Source organism: Ranitomeya variabilis, chromosome 3 (genome assembly GCF_051348905.1).
Source record: "Ranitomeya variabilis isolate aRanVar5 chromosome 3, aRanVar5.hap1, whole genome shotgun sequence".
In the NCBI taxonomy this organism is placed as follows: domain Eukaryota; kingdom Metazoa; phylum Chordata; class Amphibia; order Anura; family Dendrobatidae; genus Ranitomeya; species Ranitomeya variabilis.
In genome coordinates, this window is record NC_135234.1 from 120405622 (window position 1) to 120425522 (window position 19901).

At 45.3% G+C, this 19901-nt stretch overlaps 2 protein-coding genes across 2 annotated transcripts in view; one reads left to right on the forward strand and one right to left on the reverse strand.

Annotated features, from left to right (window-relative positions):
- Positions 1-19901, reverse strand: part of MBTPS2 (membrane bound transcription factor peptidase, site 2) — a 110806-nt gene that overhangs the window by 71145 nt on the left and 19760 nt on the right. The window contains exons 4-6 of the mRNA XM_077294608.1: positions 9094-9197; positions 4834-4961; positions 696-814 (exon numbers count right to left, since the gene is read on the reverse strand). Coding sequence (XP_077150723.1) covers positions 696-814; positions 4834-4961; positions 9094-9197 — 351 coding nt within the window. The remainder of the gene's footprint in view (positions 1-695; positions 815-4833; positions 4962-9093; positions 9198-19901) is intronic.
- Positions 17257-19885, forward strand: LOC143815439 (uncharacterized). Its single transcript, XM_077294607.1, has 5 exons — positions 17257-17291; positions 17399-17485; positions 17586-17799; positions 17893-18052; positions 18164-19885. Exons 1-5 carry the CDS (start codon positions 17268-17270, stop codon positions 19179-19181), a joined length of 1503 nt encoding a protein of 500 aa, XP_077150722.1. The 5' UTR covers positions 17257-17267; the 3' UTR covers positions 19182-19885.

Sequence of the window (19901 nt, forward strand, 5' to 3'; positions counted from 1 at the left end):
TCTAATAGCGATGAGCGAATGTGCTAGGATAAGGTGTTATCAGAGCATGCTCGGGTGCTAACCGAGTGTCTTTGGCGTGCTCGAATAATATGTTCGAGTCCCCACGGCTGCATGTCTCGCTGTTGTTCGACAGTCGCAACACCTGAGGGATCGCATGTCTCGCTGTTGTTCGACAGTCGCAACACCTGAGGGATCGCCTGTTCATTAGACAATCTCTGCATATGTTGTGGCTGTTGAACATCCACGAGACAAGCAGTCAAGGGGATTCAAACATATTATTCGACCACGATGAAGACACTCAGATAGCACCCGATCATTATCTGGTAACACCTTATCCCAGCACGTTCGCTCATCACTAATATCCAATATAATCCTTATATTTAGTAAAATCGGATTACTAAAGCAGCCAAAGCTATGTAATACCCTGCGAGGGCACAGTTCATACCACAGGTGTGACCATGCTGCTGTGCAAACTGTCAATCTTCAGATGTGTCCCTCCCCCAGCAAAGCAGAAGGCTGGGACGGGGGCTGGGAGAGGAGCAATCTGAATAGGAATTATGGTGAAAATGAAAATGTCCAGAGAAATACATCCATAGTGACAGGATGCTACTATCCAAAGGCTCTGGAGACTCGTGGCTCCGATCGGCAGCCTCAGAATCTAGTGTGCACTACTGGTAGAGAAAATACTGACTTACCTCAAAGACTTCAGTCACAAGGGCACCAACACCGGTGGAATAAAATGGGTACAGGATGGCAGGGAGTGGAAACAATATCAAGATGCCCAGAAGGCCGAGAATAAAATTGTGCCAGACTCCTACAGACAGATACAACAGTACACAATGAAGAAACGATGACAAAAGGTTTATATAAAAGGGGATTCATCTGCAAGTATTATATGTCTCCATCTATGCATATATAGTACCCCGGAATGGCCACATTGAGCCATGAAATTCTGGGTCTGTACAACAGTTACATCCAACCACTGTAAGTGCTTAAAAAAAAGTGCATCTAATATTACCGTATATTGTTGAGGAAAATAATAATAATGATAATAATATCCACCACACTACGTATCTGTAGGTATAGCTATGTATTAAATTAGCCATATAAGTGCCTCTGAGAAACTTTGCAATATACGTCATTTTTATTGGGATAGATTTGGGCGAGGTATAGATTTCTTAATGAAGGTACCAGTGGCTGCAGATTTTCCCACTTAACAATTCTATGGTCAATTGTAGGTTACAGCATGTGTGCAATAAAATAAGTAAAGAAACTATCCCAAATTATTTTCTAAAATGTTTTTCTATCCCGGCATCAGAGGAAAACTTTTATTGTTACTAAAATGCCACAAAATTGTCTCCAAGTCCTAATGACACTTACAACATGAACTTAGTGTGCCATCTAGTGGCCACCAAGTGCAACGCTAAAAATTATTAAGATTGTATTACCTACAAGAGTTTGGCAAAATATAATACGCCAACGTGATCACTATCAATACATCGTGGAACAGATTGTACAAAGAGTGTGAAAAGTGCAAATGTAAAACTTTGTAAGGCTGTAAGCCGTGGGGCAATATTTGCCGCATTTCCCGATTGCCGGCTCTTGCTCCACACAGGGCCTCCTTGACATGAAAGATCTTACGAATTACATTATTGCTCTACTAGATTTTCCCTACCTGCACCTGCAACAAATGTCCTTGACAAATATGGCACCTGGTTGAAATGTTGGACCACATCTGGTTTTGACTCCTTGCCAGATCAAAATAAATGAACATTGCAGCAAGACCTCCAGTCCCATTTTCTTTTGTGGTGTGGAGGGTCCTACCTCTATAAGTCTGGACCACAGTGTGCCGGTATTTCTCCTTCTAATTGTATATAGTAAAGTAATGACCTTAATTAGGGAAAAGTAGCATAATTCCCAGGTCTGAGATCAGCTTATTGTAGTGGCATCAGTGTGTCCATCTAAAGGGGTGAAACTCCCCCAGACACCCAAAATTAAATGCCAGAACCCCATCACAGTTATTATAGACGCTTATGTGCAAAGCGTAAGAGCACGTTCACACTGTGGCCATGGCGGCTATATTTTATGACTGACTTCACCCTGATTTACATTGACACATGGTAAGGAGTTAATATTAGAGACCGGCTAGGACCTTCCCAATAAGTACACCTTGTCATGGTGGGATGGCTTTTATGTTTTTGTTTTTTTTTAATTAAAGTAGTGTTAACTAAGTACCTATGTTATTTACATGTACTATTACTATTTGCCTATTTACTTGCTATAGGGTATATATGCTCATTTTGGGTTTTTTCTTGGGCTATGCCAACACTGAAAAGCTCCACTGCTTTGATCTTTGGAAAAGAAAAGGTATATACACTATAACCCAATTATATAGTGAGGGGTATTTAAAAATCTTTGAGATGCTCAGGCGGGAATCTGATTTACCAAACGGTAAGTTTTTCCAATATTTACAACTCAGACACGCCTGTGCAGTGCAAGCCAAATCCAATGCACTGACCCCAACAATACATATGGTGGAGACTAAGGGGGCACAAAAGCTGCAATGTCTTTATATTATAAATGTCTATTGGAATCTAGACTGAGAAAGAGATCTTGTCCCCTAAAAGAGAAGTGACAGAAGGATGTTGGCCCCTTAAATGACGGGATATGGGAGAATATAGAGCAGGATGTCCCTAGGGAGTCTGTTACCAAGTCACATGGAGTCTCCCACTTGTTTTTAGTCCATAGGGTATATAGGACACCTCTTTTAGTTAAAATAGGTGTGAAATCGGATTCACGATGCTGGAAATATTAAAATCCCAATTGCAGATTTAATACATCTAATGTGGAACTGTCCATGTCTTTGGAGGCACTGGAGGGACGCGATAGAGCTTATAGACTCAGTGTACGATAGTCAGATTCCTCCGGAACCTTTCCCTTGTGTTCTTGGTTACACAGCTCAAATCCCTGTGAGGGAAAGTCACTGTCTCCCTATAAATGTGTATGTACTATATCAGGTCCGGAGAAGTATAGCTTCATACTGGAAGAATCCTAACACTTCAGTTGTTGGAGAGGTAATAACAGGGTTAAACAACACTATACGCCTTGAGAAATATGTGAATCAAAAAAGGGGGACATTTCAGAAATTTGAAGAGCACAGGGCACCGATGTTGAAACTGCCCATGTTGGTGTTCTCTGGCAAATGCCAATCTCCCTGCACGGTGTCAGGCTATAAGCACAACACTCACTTGTGGATGTCAGGCCCTCATACCACCCTCGTTGAGTCCGTTTCTGACAGTTTGAGCAGACACATGGATGTTAGTGGCCTGCTGGAGGTCGTTTTGCAGGGCTCTAGCAGTGCTCCCTTGTTCCTCCTTGAATAAAGGTGAGGTAGCGGCCCCCTCCACGTCTCCTGGTGTGCTGGCCTGTCTCTTATTATCTGTTCCATGCTCTGGACACTACGCTGATAGACAGTTACCCTTCTTGCCACAGCTCACATTGATGTGCCATCCTGGATGAGCTGCACTACCTGAGCAACTTCTGTGGTTTGTAGACACTGCTTCATGTTATTGTATAGTACCTCTAGGGATGACAGCAATGTCTGTTCAATTTGCACAACACCAGGAGAAATTGATTCACAACCGGTGTTACTTCATAACTGGACAGGTTGATTTCACATGGACTTGGAGTTACCTTGTGTTGTTTAAGTGTTCCCTTTATTTTTTGAGCAGTGAATGTTGACTTTATATATATATAATATACATTTGCAATTACATATTCTATAAACAGCAGTATATGGACTTTGAGGTGGGATGGGCAGGTAGGGTGGGTAATGTTTGGGGTTTAATTGCATTGTTCTTTAGAAAATGTTCAATAAAAAGTTGTCTGATTAAAAGAAAAGTTCCACTGCTGAACGCTGGCCCCTGCAGAATGTTAATATGCCCGATTAACTGTTTTCCTAGAAAATAAACAGGTGTCTATAAACAGCCTTTCCCACTCTCCTTAATGACATGACTATGATATTGTGTACGTTCCTGGAAAACCTCTAAGGAATGGCTTATATGCATGAGATTACTATAATGTGTGGGAAATTGAGTAAAATACATAGTGATTACACAGATATATCTGCGGCATTTTACTCTAGGCTTTCAGGGATGGAAGGACATAGTCACAAAATGGTTAACCTTCACATTAGGGTCCCATATCCAGAAGGTGCCAATTTCAGGACATGCCAACTGTCTAATGTATATGGGGTGTCCTAACTCTTCCCGATATTAGACGCTGGGAGGGAAATAAGGGTCAGACATTGGCGAAGCTTTTGTTCCCATAACATTCTTCCTCCTCTCCATTAGGAACAATTGTATGTGTATGGAGGAGTGGGAACAAGCAGCTGTTGGCAGAACAAGTACATGGCCAGAGTGTATGGCCTACTTTAGATGAAAAAATGGCTTCCTCATAACAATATGGGCTCATAAATTCTCAGAAGCTCCACTAACAGCATCCATGGCACTCAGCGTAGGATGGCCGTGCCCTACAGTCCTTGTACATGTTCTTCATGCATACTGGGCATACAGGAAAGCAAATGGCGGAGTCAAAGGCAAATACTCCACATACCAAATTTATTTTAAAAAAGTGAAGCGGCTGGGCTGAAGAATTTCTTTTCATCTAGGAAACTTGCTATGTTGTGAGATGTTATGGCTCTGAGGGACGGCATGAATCTGAAATATGTGCCCTCCAATTATAACCAGAAATCCCCCCCTCACGCTCAGGAGCAGCATGCGACATCCCCCCAATGACATTAATAACGTATAGAGACGAATGAAGGTCACTTACCTGCACAAAATATCCGCAACTGCTGAACGGGTGAAATCAGCTGGAGGTGCGTGGTAAAAAGATCAACAAACGCCCCGGGATACACCACAAATATGAACATGCCAAACCCATTAAAGCGCACGGTCTCCCTGTGGATACAAAAGTAACATCAATCCAGTGATCAATGACAGTAATACGTCATAGATAACTGGGGTACAGCTGAAAACCTCCAGGAGCCAGAGTGGATAAGCCGTACACACGTATAGCATTGTTAATATCCGAATTCCCGCGATGTATCACTTACTGATTTACATGCTGTCATTTTGGAATAATCCCTGATTGTTACACTGTACAATCACAGAAAGCTGTTGATCAGTGGCGGGTGGTAGGGGAAGGGCTACACAGAGGAGAGGACTAGGAGGCGCCAGACACCTAGTCCTACAGTGTTAATCTCTAGCTGATAAATCACTGATTTATTGAAACAGCAACACACAGCCTAGTAATCACATCACTGGAATCAGGGTCTCAGCCCCTACATCATGCTATTCTCAGATTCCACAGCAAAACCTCCAGACTGATTCTCTTTAAATAAACGCAAAGCACAAATCTCACATATAATCTGTGCAGTGCGCTCGTCACACTATGATGTAAATGAGAGGCCGCACTACACAAACTTCAGTGAACCACACAATTCACCTTTACAAGTGCTACATCTATAGATGGCTGGCAAAGAACAGAACTGGCTAAAGAGACAAATTCTAGACAAGGTAACACCTTTATTATAGGGATGGAGGCAGATTTGAGAAGATCACTGACACCTCTCACACTACCACTGACTCCTCTCACACCACCACTGACTCCTCTCACACCACCACTGACTCCTCTCACACCACCACCGACTCCTCTCACACCACCACCGACGCCTCTCACACCACCACCGACGCCTCTCACACCACCACCGACGCCTCTCACACCACCACCGACGCCTCTCACACCACCGACTCCTCTCACACCACCACTGACACCTCTCACACCACCGCTGACACCTCTCACACCACCACTGACTCCTCTCACACCACCACTGACTCCTCTCACACCACCACTGACGCCTCTCACACCACCGGCTCCTCTCACACCACCACCGACGCCTCTCACACCACCAGACACCTCTCACACCACCACTGACTCCTCTCACACCACCACTGACACCTCTCACACCACCGACTCCTCTCACACCACCACCGACGCCTCTCTCACCACCAGACACCTCTAACACCACAACTGACCTCTCACACCACTACTGACTCCTCTCACACCACCACTGACACCTCTCACACCACCACTGACTCCTCTCAGACCACCACTGACTTCTCTCACACCACGGACTCCTCTCACACCACCACCGACGCCTCTCACACCACCAGACACCTCTCACACCACCACTGATGCCTCTCACACCACCACTGATGCCTCTCACACCACCACTGACTCCTCTCACACCACCACCGACTCCTCACACCACCACCGACGCCTCTCACACCACCACTGGCACCACCACTCCTCTCTCCATTATGACTTCCGCACAGGTTACAGAACTTGCTCTCGGCACTCTAACATAGAAATTATAGTATGAATCAATTCTGAGGACGCGCTCCATCAACCACATCAGTAACCTATGGCCACTGGCTGGGAGCCTTGAGGACCGCCTCTAACCTTACAGTATCCGTGGCTCTTCTTCCAATAGATTACTGATGTGGTTGATGGTCTGAATCCTGTGAATCAATTCACACCAACAATAATACAAATTAATGGGTTGTTTTGGTGTTTTCTGAAATGATGCTGTAAAGCAAATCTGTTTACTGATGTTCACAGCTTAGAGTAGTAATTTAGGCAAGATGGCTGCCCTTCTGATTAAATATGGGAACTGAAATCTATGGGAAATGCTTCATTATTCTTTAAAAAGGTTAGCCAGGATTTTAGTAACTTAGGAAATGTGATAAAATAACCAATATTTGCTTGATTAATCCCCAACTGATTGATTGATTATTGATGTCCTGCTGCTCTCTGCCAGTCCATCTCCTTACCTGCGGCGATGCTATGCTATACATACATGTGACTGCTGCAGCCAATCATTGGCCTCTATGGTTTTGTGAATCACTAGGCCAGTATTTGGCTGCAGCAGTCACATGTATGTATTGTGCATCATCACTGCCGGAGAGTAAAGACAGGCATGGACCACTTGAGTGTTGGCACTGGTGCTGCAGGTGAATGTTGTTCCTTTTACCGCATTTTTTGCGTTTCCCCACCTTTTAAATCTCAGAGTTGCAATAAAATCAGAATGTGCTCATTAGGAGTATAGGTGATGGCAGTGAAGGGGATAGCACTTGTGTCTGACAAACTCTGGAGATAAGCTGCTGCAGAAGATTGCTTTAATAAGCAGAACTCTCAGAGCAGGAGACCAGTGCTGAGCTTTTCACTGTCATCATCTGTACTACAAATGAGTACATTCTGGTTTCAATGCAGCTGAAGCAAGGAAAATAGGGGAAAAGCGGGGGTTTGGAAGAAACTTACAAGCAATTTTTTACAGGAATGTAGACAAATCTTCTGATAAAGTTATTTGATAAGTTTTCAAACTTTCTACGCTCAACAAAATTATTAAAAAATAAATAAAAGTTTAGTTACTCTTTAACTAGAATCTCAATTAATATTTCTTAGGCCGAGTTCACATTAGCGTATCTGTGCGCAGCGTAGGCCTGCGTATGGATCTGCATGCGTCTTGTGTACCTATCTTTAAAGGGAACCTATCACCCCGTTTTTTTCGGTATGAGATAAAAATACTGTTAAATAGGGCCTGAGCTGTGCATTACAATAGTGTAGTTTGTGGACCCCGATTCCCCACCTATGCTGCCGAAATACGTTACCAAAGTAGTCGTTTTCGCCTGTCAATCAGGCTGGTCAGGTCGGATGGGCGTGGTTTCTTCCCCCAGATATTGCGTAGTTTTCCGTTGGAGGCGTAGTGGTGTGCGCATGTCCAAGGTCCCGAATCCTGCACAGGGGTGTGAAAATAGCAGCGATGTCCGTTATTCCATTGGTGATCGGTGGGCGCGGCCATCTTGCTTTGGCCGCGCGTGCGCAGAAGCGGCGCTCTGCTGGCCGCGGCTTCAGGAAAATGGCCGCGGGATGCCGCGCGTGCGCAGATGGATATCGCGGCGGCCATTTTCCTGAAGCCGCGGCCAGCAGAGCGCCGCTTCTGCGCACACGCGGCCAAAGCAAGATGGCCGCGCCCACCGATCACCAATGGAATAACGGACATCGCTGCTATTTTCACACCCCTGTGCAGGATTCGGGACCTTGGACATGCGCACACCACTACGCCACCAACGGAAAACTACGCAATATCTGGGGGAAGAAACCACGCCCATCCGACCTGACCAGCCTGATTGACAAGCGAAAACGACTACTTTGGTAATGTATTTCGGCAGCATAGGTGGGGAATCGGGGTCCACAAACTACACTATTGTAATGCACAGCTCAGGCCCTATTTAACAGTATTTTTATCTCATACCGAAAAAAACGGGGTGATAGGTTCCCTTTAACATTGTGTACGCAGGGACATGCATTTGCATCAGTTAGAATGCGGATGCGTCTGCATGTGTCCTTTTGCGGTGTCCGGTGAACGCAACATGTTGCATTTTTTGAGGCATCAAATATGTGAAGGCATACGCATGAGGATGATTGTGTATAAACAAGGCATTACTGTCTATGGGAACGCATTGGTTCGCAAGGACATGTGTACGCATGCGTTCGATGCGCTTGCACACTTCGGACTGTGCATGTCCAGGAACTGACTGAGACACACCCATTGAGACACACCTCCTGGAAATATAGAACGCATGCGCATAAACAACGCAAACGCAGGCAAAAACGCATACAAATGCATGCACACGCAGCTTTTTTTTGGTGTCATGTGTAAGCTGATGCGGATAAAAAAACGCAGCGTAACCATGCGTTTGCATGTGTTTTGGCATGAGGATGATACGCTGCGCACAAATACGCTAATGTGTACTTAGTCTAATTCATCATTTCTCAGAAAATGTCTAAACATAAAAGCCAATTAGAATACTGTAATAGAGGATGATCGGAGACATCTTTTACCAGGCACGGCCAGGTATAAATATTTCTACCTCGTATATTGCTGGCAGTTATAGCCTTTAAATATTAATGTGAATACAAAATACAGCTTTGGCAGTGCCAGACATAAAATTAGGATGATCAGCTTACCTGACGGCTGCCACTCCGTGCCCAATCTCATGTATGACACCACTGATGAGGATCGCGGAGAAGAAGTATGTCAGCTGGCTGATGGGGAGGTTTACACCAGGCACCTGTTCAAGTCATGGAGACAAAATACAAAACATGAGCTCCATAGACACACAACATACAGTACGCGGCAGCTGCATGGACAAATGGACGGCCACAGACAGCCCTCATGTAGGAGGCCGATTATGTTACATGCATCAGTCTATAGTAATACACACATGGCCTGGACAAAAAATACAGTGGCCAGCTGTCCACATTAACCCCTGCCACCCATTGTACGGAGCCCCATGATTAGGATATTGTTTTGGCTTTCTTTTGGTAATATATATAGTATGATAGAATTATTCTTTTCTGAGTTTTTTTCCATACATCATACAAACAAAGTTCTTAAATTTCATGCATAACAATCAATAAATAAGTACAATTTCCATGTGCCTTATGTATGTCTGGAAATGTATTCCTGTATTTTTCTGATTATAATTATATCAAATATGTCGGTGTGTGAAATCTTTTAGGCTATTATGTGATCTAAAACACATGGCGGTATTTTATATTTAACGGCGTTATCCAGGATTTGTTTCTTTTTTTTACTTATTCAGCTAAGAACTTACAGGCAAGTAGCGGCTAACTAACTGGCTGTACTGCCCAGCGCGAATCTCTGCGGCTCAGAGCAGTAATGCCACATTCACACGTTCAGTATTTGGTCAGCATTTTACCTCAGTATTTGGCAGCCAAAACCAGAAGAGGGTGATAAATGCAGAAGTGGTGACGTGTTTCTATTATACTTTTCCTCTGATAGTTCCACTCCTTTTGGCTTACACATACTGAGGCAAAACACTGACCAAATACTGAGGTAAAATACTGAGGTAAAATACTGAACGTGTGCACATGGCCAAATCGACCGCTCCTGCAGGCAATTCATCTTCTTCCGGTCACCTCACGTCGGTAGAGCAGCTCCTTTGCCTCCACTCTGCTCTGGCGACAAGGCATAACTGCCGCTGTCATACTGTGGGGAGTCGGCTGTCCATGAGCACGATGTCGGCAATGTCACCCCTTCGACAGAGCAGAAGTCAGGGGGCTGCTCTGTTAACTTGTTGTCAAATGAAGCCAGAGAATTCCTGGATAACCACTTGAAGATGGAAATTCTACTTTCAAAACTTAGCTACGGCCCAATAAGATATTGTTGGCCATAGCATAAATTCAGAATAAACTTTTTTAAATAACTACACACCCTAATGCACATGCATGTGGTTATTGTTTTTCTGATTTTTTTTTTTTTGCTGAAGTCTAAAATAAAATGTTAAAAAATTAAAACATCTACATTGCATTACTACATAACATACAGTACATTTGTTTATTACCTCTTGTATTTCATCACACTAACATTAATCCTAGAGTGCGAAAATGTAAGATTAATCATAGCACATGGAGGTTTGTTTTTTTTTGTTTTTTGTAGGAGACACGTTTTTACATTGAGGACAACTGTCGCAACAGGAGCCTATCACTCCTCTCACAAAATTAAAGGCGAATGGAAATCCGGAGAGCTGTGGCAGAGGAAGTCCAGGTTTCCACCCTTCAGTGGTGGCTGGGTAACGTGTGGTGTCTGTCCTGGGGGTGCACATATGGTACTAGCAGCCCACCTGATGTAATAGTGGGGGCTATACAATGCTATGTGCATTTTGATGTTTGGAGGGTTGGTAAGTGGTTGTTTTGCTACTATTTTGCACTTGTGCTGCCTCCACATTTATTATGGGGGTCCTGCTGCATCCTGTTGTGCATTTGTGTCTGGACATGGTATTGCAAGTATGCCTGCTATTTCTTCTGTCATGTCTTTAATTGATTTTTGTCCTTTTCTTTAGTGAATTGTTCTTTATTAAAAGAGGCATTAAGTTAGATCTCATTCTGCATGCTGCTCTGTACAGTGAAGCTTAGAGGCCATAGATCTCATTATGCATGGCTGCTCTGTACAGTGGTGCTTAGAGGCCGTAGACCTCATTATGCATGCTGCTCTGTACAGTGGTGCTTAGAGGCCGTTGACCTCATTATGCATGCTGCTCTGTACAGTGAAGCTTAGAGGCCGTAGACCTCATTATGCATGCTGCTCTGTACAGTGAAGCTTAGAGGCCGTAGACCTCATTATGCATGCTGCTCTGTACAGTGAAGCTTAGAGGCCGTAGACCTCATTATGCATGCTGCTCTGTACAGTGGTGCTTAGAGGCCGTAGATCTCATTATGCATGCTGCTCTGTACAGTGGTGCTTAGAGGCCGTAGACCTCATTATGCATGCTGCTCTGTACAGTGAAGCTTAGAGGCCGTAGACCTCATTATGCATGCTGCTCTGTATAGTGGTGCTTAGAGGCTGTAGACCTCATTATGCATGCTGGTCTGTACAGTGAAGCTTAGAGGCCGTAGACCTCATTATGCATGCTGTTCTGTACAGTGAAGCTTAGAGTCTGTAGACCTCATTATGCATGCTGTTCTGTACAGTAAAGCTTAGAGGCCGTAGATCTCATTATGCATGCTGCTCTGTACAGTGGTGCTTAGAGCTGTAGACCTCATTATGCATGCTGCTCTGTACAGTGAAGCTTAGAGGCTGCAGACCTCATTATGCATGCTGCTCTGTACAGTGGTGCTTAGAGGCCGTAGACCTCATTATGCATGCTGCTCTGTACAGTGGTCCTTAGAGGCCATAGACCTCATTATGCATGCTAGTCTGTACAGTGAAGCTTAGAGGCCATAGACCTCATTATGCATGCTGCTCTGTACAGTGAAGCTTAGAGGCCATAAACCTCATGCATGCTGCTCTGTACAGTGGTCCTTAGAGGCCTTAGACCTCATATACATGCTGCTCTGTACAGTGAAGCTTAGAGGCCGTAGACTTCATTATGCATGCTGCTCTGTACAGTAAAGCTTAGAGGCCGTAGATCTCATTATGCATGCTGTTCTGTACAGTGAAGCTTAGACGCTGTAGACCTCATTATGCATGCTGATCTGTACAGTGAAGCTTAGAGGCCGTAGACCTCATTATGCATGCTGCTCTGTACAGTGAAGCTTAGAGGCCTTAGACCTCATACACATGCTGCTCGGTACAGTGAAGCTTAGAGGCCGTAGACCTCATTATGCATGCTGCTCTGTACAGTGAAGCTTAGAGTCTGTAGACCTCATTATGCATGCTGCTCTGTACAGTGAAGCTTAGAGGCCTTAGACCTCATTATGCATAATACTCTGTACAGTGGTGCTTAGAGCTGTAGACCTCATTATGCATGCTGCTCTGTACAGTGAAGCTTAGAGGCCTTAGACCTCATACACATGCTGCTCGGTACAGTGAAGCTTAGAGGCCGTAGACCTCATTATGCATGCTGCTCTGTACAGTGAAGCTTAGAGCCCATAGATCTTATTATGCATGCTGCTCTGTACAGTGGTGCTTAGAGCTGTAGACCTCATTATGCATGCTGCTCTGTACAGTGAAGCTTAGAGCCCATAGATCTTATTATGCATGCTGCTCTGTACAGTGGTGCTTAGAGCTGTAGACCTCATTATGCATGCTGCTCTATACAATGGAGCTTAGAGGCCTTAGACCTCATATACATGCTGCTCTGTACAGTGAAGCTTAGAGGCCGTAGACCTCATTATGCATGCTGCTCTGTACAGTGAAGCTTAGAGGCCATAAACCTCATTATGCATGCTGCTCTGTACAGTGGTGCTTAGAGGCCGTAGACCTCATGCATGCTGCTCTGTACAGTGAAGCTTAGAGGCCGTAGACCTCATTATGCATGCTGCTCTGTACAGTGAAGCTTAGAGGCCGTAGATCTCGTTATGCATGCTGCTCTGTACAGTGAAGCTTAGAGGCCGTACATCTCTTTATACATGCTGCTCTGTACAGTGAAGCTTAGAGGCGTAGCTCTCATTATGCATGCTGCTCTGTACAGTGAAACTTAGAGGCCGTAGACCTCATTATGCATGCTGCTCTGTACAGTGAAGCTTAGAGGCCATAGACCTCATTATGCATGCTGTTCTGTACAGTGAAGCTTAGACGCTGTAGACCTCATTATGCATGCTGCTCTGTACAGTGGTCCTTAGAGGCCATAGACCTCATTATGCATGCTGGTCTGTACAGTGAAGCTTAGAGGCCGTAGATCTCATTATGCATGCTGCTCTATACAGTGAAGATTAGAGGCTGTAGACCTCATTATGCCTGCTGCTCTGTACAGTGAAGCTTAGAGGCCGTAGATCTCGTTATGCATGCTGCTCTGTACAGTGGTGCTTAGAGGCCGTAGACCTCATGCATGCTGCTCTGTACAGTGGTCCTTAGAGGCCATAGACCTCATTATGCATGATGCTCTGTACAGTGGTGCTTAGAGGCCGTAGACCTCATTATGCATGCTGCTCTGTATAGTGGTGCTTAGACGCTGTAGACCTTATTATGCATGCTGCTCTGTACAGTGAAGCTTAGAGGCTGTAGACCTCATTATGCATGCTGCTCTGTACAGTAAAGCTTAGAGACCATAGATCTCATTATGCACGCTACTCTGTACAGTGAAGCTTAAAGTCTGTAGACCTCATTATGCATGCTGCTCTGTACAGTGAAGCTTAGAGGATATAGACCTCATTATGCATGCTGCTCTGTACAGTGAAGCTTAGAGCCCATAGATCTTATTATGCATGCTGCTCAGCGCCGGCCGTAAAGCAGAGCACAGCGGTGACGTCACCGCTGTTAGGCTACTTTCACACTAGCGTTAACTGCATTACGTTTCAAAACGTCTTTTTTCAGAAAAAACGCATCCAGCAAAACTTTTTGCTGGATGCGTTTTTTTCCCATAGACTTGTATTGGCGACGTATGGCGACGGATTGGCATACGTCGTGTACGTTTTACGACGGATGCGTCGAAATTTGGCGACACGTCGTCTCAAAAAAACGTAGATTGTAACGTTTTTTGTCTCCGCCTAAAAAACGTGTCGCGACGCATCCTGCGGCATACGTCGTTGGCTGCAATGGAAGCCTATGAGCGACGGATGCGTCGGGACACGTCGTACGACGCAATGCAGCGCTGCAATACGTTTTTTTTACACTGAGCATGCTCAGAAGAAGTATTTTGTTGCCAATTGGTCAGACACCCCCAAATCTATATAAACCTGGCCTGGGCCTTGAACCCCACATATGCCAGCAAGACACAGAGAAGCAAAGAAGCCTGCCAGCAAGAGCCAGCCTGCCACAAGACCCCAGCCAAGCACAAGACCCCAGCCAGCCTGTCACAAGACTGCAGCCAGCCTGCCACAAGACTCCAGCCATCCTGCCACAAGACTCCAGCCATCCTGCCACAAGACTCCAGACATCCTGCTACAAGACTCCAGCCACCATAGCCAGTGTGAGTATTGCAATTTTAGTGTGCATCTGTGTGCCTGTGCATTTCTGTGTGTATGAGGTACTACTGACTACAGCAAGAGCTTAAAACCTGAAGAGAACCTGAGGCCTGCCATCGTCCTGCACCAGCCAGTGCCATGCTAGAGTCCAGATCCACCATGATGCCAGCCACTGTGAAGACCTGCTGCTTCAGCCAAAGGATTGTCAGCCTTTTGTATGTGTGTGTGTGTATGCGTCTTCTGATTGGTTTCACCTTTCTGCCTTTGTTGTACATATGTGTATTTGCATAAAGCTATGTGCGTGCATGTGTATGTGTGCATTTTTGGACGGCTGTGTGCTTTTGTACCATGTGCCTGCACCATATTATGCCTTTGCCAATTTTATGCCTGTTCATGTGGGAGGGTATGTGTCCATGTGCAGGATTGCATCAGGATGTGGTCAGGATTTTCCATCAGTATTTGTACGCCAAAACCAGGAGTGGGTGATAAAAGCAAAAGTGTGCCTGTTTTCGTATTATACTTTACCTAATTTTTACACTCCTGGTTTTGGCTTACAAATACTGATGGGAAATCCTGCCCAAATTCTGATGCGATCCTGAATGTGGACACATACCATGCATGTTTTTTGGGTACGTCTTGTTGATTGCATGTGCATTTGTCCATGCTGTAATAGGTTATTTGCCTTTTTCTGATGTATTGACTGTATAGTGGTCTGTGCAGCATGTGGTTTAAATTTTTTTTTTTTTTTTTTTTTTTTTTTTTAAATCTGATGTGTTTTTTAAAAAAGTCTAGCGGTGTGCAGCTTGTGGTTTGAATGTGTGAGTGTGGGGTTTTTCTATTTAATAAAAGTGTTGAATTTTTTTTTATTACAGTTATAACCATTTGCAGTTGAAGTACTTGTATTTAAAATAAAGAGCATGTCAGCTCCTTGTGATTTTTAAAAAAAAAAGTGCAAAAAAAAAATTATAATAAAATGTTTATTAAAAAAATGTCCGTAGTATTATTTCATAAAGGTAAATTTAAAACTGGTGTATGTACCAATGGTTACACATGCAATACAGGGTTGGTTGAGGGCTCATTTTTTTTAATAAAGGTTAACCTGTAAAGTATTTTTTTTTTTTTTTTGGGGGGGGGAGAGGTTATTTATTTTAAATAAAATGTGTCAAATATATTTTTTCATGGTGTTAACATTAAAAAATTTTGTTTTTTGGGACATGGAAATGAATGGTATAACGTGCAACTTTTTGGGGGGGTTTTGGTGTTCACCTGTATGAACATTTCTGACATCATTTTAGTAGGGTGTTTATCATTGAACATTACCTAGTTCAGGGGGTGGTCTAACTATAGATCCATTATACATATAACAGATAAACCAGGACCGCAGCCGCTGCCCACCAGGACACAGCCGCTGCCCACCAGGACCACAGCTAAAGAGCTAGAAGTAAGTTTTGAAGACCCCAATCTGCTACTTCAATGTGTCGAGCAGATTGCAAGTGTGTCTTTAACTTACAGAACCACCAGGACACAGCCGCTGCCCACCAGGACACAGCCGCTGCCCACCAGGACACAGCCACTGCCCACCAGGACACAGCCGCTGCCCACCAGGACCACAGCTAAAGAGCTAGAAGTAAGTTTTGAAGACCCCAATCTGCTACTTCAATGTGTCGAGCAGATTGCAAGTGTGTCTTTAACTTACAGAACCACCAGGACACAGCCGCTGCCCACCAGGACACAGCCGCTGCCCACCAGGACACAGCCACTGCCCACCAGGACACAGCCGCTGCCCACCAGGACCACAGCTAAAGAGCTAGAAGTAAGTTTTGAAGACCCCAATCTGCTACTTCAATGTGTCGAGCAGATTGCAAGTGTGTCTTTAACTTACAGAACCACCAGGACACAGCCGCTGCCCACCAGGACACAGCCGCTGCCCACCAGGACACAGCCACTGCCCACCAGGACACAGCCGCTGCCCACCAGGACCACAGCTAAAGAGCTAGAAGTAAGTTTTGAAGACCCCAATCTGCTACTTCAATGTGTCGAGCAGATTGCAAGTGTGTCTTTAACTTACAGAACCACCAGGACACAGCCGCTGCCCACCAGGACACAGCCGCTGCCCACCAGGACACAGCCACTGCCCACCAGGACACAGCCGCTGCCCACCAGGACCACAGCTAAAGAGCTAGAAGTAAGTTTTGAAGACCCCAATCTGCTACTTCAATGTGTCGAGCAGATTGCAAGTGTGTCTTTAACTTACAGAACCACCAGGACACAGCCGCTGCCCACCAGGACACAGCCGCTGCCCACCAGGACACAGCCACTGCCCACCAGGACACAGCCGCTGCCCACCAGGACCACAGCTAAAGAGCTAGAAGTAAGTTTTGAAGACCCCAATCTGCTACTTCAATGTGTCGAGCAGATTGCAAGTGTGTCTTTAACTTACAGAACCACCAGGACACAGCCGCTGCCCACCAGGACACAGCCGCTGCCCACCAGGACACAGCCGCTGCCCACCAGGACACAGCCACTGCCCACCAGGACACAGCCGCTGCCCACCAGGACACAGCCACTGCCCACCAGGACCACAAAACGATGTCCTCTTCTGACAGCCCTCCTCCACAGCAACAGCGTGTATCGGTAAGTTAACACAAATTTTTTTTTTTTTTTTAAATTTCTTTAAATTAAATTTTTATGGATAACTACATGCATACATTATGTTTCAACAGGAAGCTGAATCAGATGAGGAGCTGTCAGAAGGGGGCGAGACGGGTGGAGAGATGCAAGTGGAGGAGGAACCAAGTGTAAGTAGTGGTGAAACAGTTGCTTCGCACATCACACTGCACCATACACAAAACAGATTACTAAACACCTGCCTACCTTAACTGAGAATTTGTTTCCTTCATTTCAGGCTGCTGCTGCTGCTCCTGCTGCTGCCGCTGAAGGCTCTCCCAGACAGTCCCAGAGTCGGCGGACTCGTCGCCACGGTCGGCCATCAGTGAGTTTTTTTTTTGGGGGGGAGGGGGATTCTATTGGTACTTTAGTATTTCAGTGTACTAATTTGTTTGTTTTCCTTTTTTTTTTTTTTTTTGACACAGGCTTCACAGCGTGCTCCCGCAGAAGAGGAGGATGATGATGATGACATTGACATCGATTGTCTCATCGAGGAGGTTCGCGAGCGGGAGCCGCTGTGGAACATGGCTGACCGCAGGCATGCTGATACCGGTGTCACCCGTCGGCTCTGGGACGAAGTGTGTCGCAACCTGTTTCCAAGGCGGGAGAGCCTTCATCCTCAGCAGCAGAGCAAACTAGGTAAGTATTCACTTTCCAGTGATGTTTTGAGCTGACTGTAATGTATTGCATTTACCAATTTTTGGTTTTTTCTTTTGATTCTTGTCTTCACAGTTGGAAAGATTAGGAAGCGGTGGCGGTCACTGAGGGATCGCTTTAAGAGGGAATTCAATGATGAGATGAAGGCCCCGAGTGGCTCTGCAGGAAGGAAGAGGAGCAAATATAAATATGGCCAGGCCCTCTCCTTCCTGAGGCGAACAATGCTAAGCAGAGTGTAAGTATTCTACAGCCCACTAATAACCATGTTAACCTGTCTACTTAGTTTGCTTTCAGTCAGGGCTTTTTCATTCCAATGTATTAATTTCATTTGTTTTTTCTTTCACAGCACCTTCTCCAGCCACCGGGCGCCTGCATCTTCCTCTGCGCCCTCTGGAGCGATCCCTCCTGAGTCCGCCACTGAGGGCCACGTCGGTAGGCCCCACACCTCTGTCCCCTCCTCTGACCCCTCTGTCCTCTCCTCTGACCCCTCTGTCCCCTCCACTTCATCCGCCCCAAGCAGTGGAGCATTATTGCAGGCTTCATTGCTCGCATCTGATGCTGAACAGTTAGCGTTCCCTTTACCCCACCCCTCTGATCCTGCCACCTCGACACCACCATTAGGTTCGTGGCGGCAGCGCCAGAGGGGTCAGGAAAGGAGCTATGCTCCTGAGTTCTTACACCTGAATGCATCCTTCCAAGGCTCTTTCAAAATTTTGGGAGAGCAAGTGACTGCTGGTTTCAACATGGTGCAATCACGCATCAGTGAAACAAGCCAGGAAACCAGCAGTCGCTTGGATAGGCTGCATTCAGCTGTAAGTCCCGATCCGGCCAACCTTTTTTTCCAATCCATGCTCATGAGCATGGAGAAGCTTTCTTTTGAGCAACAGATGCGGGTAATGAATACCTGCCATAATGCTGCACTGCAGGCCATTAATGAATCGACCCACACACCTCACCGCACCTCCACTCCAATTCCACACCAGGCCCCATTTCCACACCATACCCCCCATTACCAAACCCAGCCCCAATACCCACACCAGCAGCATTACCAAACCCAGCTCCAATCCCCACACCAGCACCATTACCAAACCCCACGCCACTCCCACTACCCTACCCAGTCACAATACCCGACCCAGTCCCCACAACAATCCCGGCCCCTAGACCAAATTACTTCCCCAATGTTTTCCTTACTGAACTTTTCTCTTCCACCTACCCCAACACCACCCCCCTCTGGTCAGCCTCTTGGTTTAACCCCCACTTCCACTGCACCCCAAACAAGTAGGGTTTCCCCACCTATCGACGTGGTCCAACCTTCCGGCACATCCTCCTCTCATATCTCCACCCAACACTTTGAAAATTTGTAAAGTGTGTAAATAAGATTCTAAAAAATGTTCTAATTTTTCTATAAAAATGTTGGAAAATATATATATATTTTTTTTGCAAAACAAAAAAAAAAAAAAAAAAAAAAGAGTTAAAATAAAATTCGGATTACAATTCTACTCTTTGTGTGTGTGTGGATTTATTAAGGTAATATAATAAAAAAAGGTTTAATAAAAACAAACACCAGACATGTAAAGGGTATAACATAATGGTTTTACTAGCAAGAAAACCACGCTTTTGGGCCTTTTTTTTTGGGGGGGGGGCAGAAACACTTTTTTTACATAACCAAAACACATGGGAAACAGGTTACACATGGGAAACAGGTTACACAATCATGTCTTGCCACGGGATCCGCCCGACAGGTGAGACAAAATAATCGGCAAACTGGTCCCTCATCCTTGTAACTGAACTTGTAGAGCGAACCGAGCTGCTGCGGTAGTCCCACAAGGTGGTCTCCAACTCTTCATCATCCAAAGAAACGGGCTCCTTTGACAGGACAAAGTTGTGGAGCACCACACAGGCTTTAACTACCTCGTCTATAGTTGTTGTTTTCAGCTTGATAGCCGTCAGCAGAACTCGCCACTTCGCCGTCAATATGCCAAAGGAACACTCCACTACTCTTCGTGCTCTAGTAAGCCGGTAATTAAAGACCCGCTTGGTATGGTTTAAGTTCCGGCTACTGTACGGTTTCAGTAGGTGCAGCG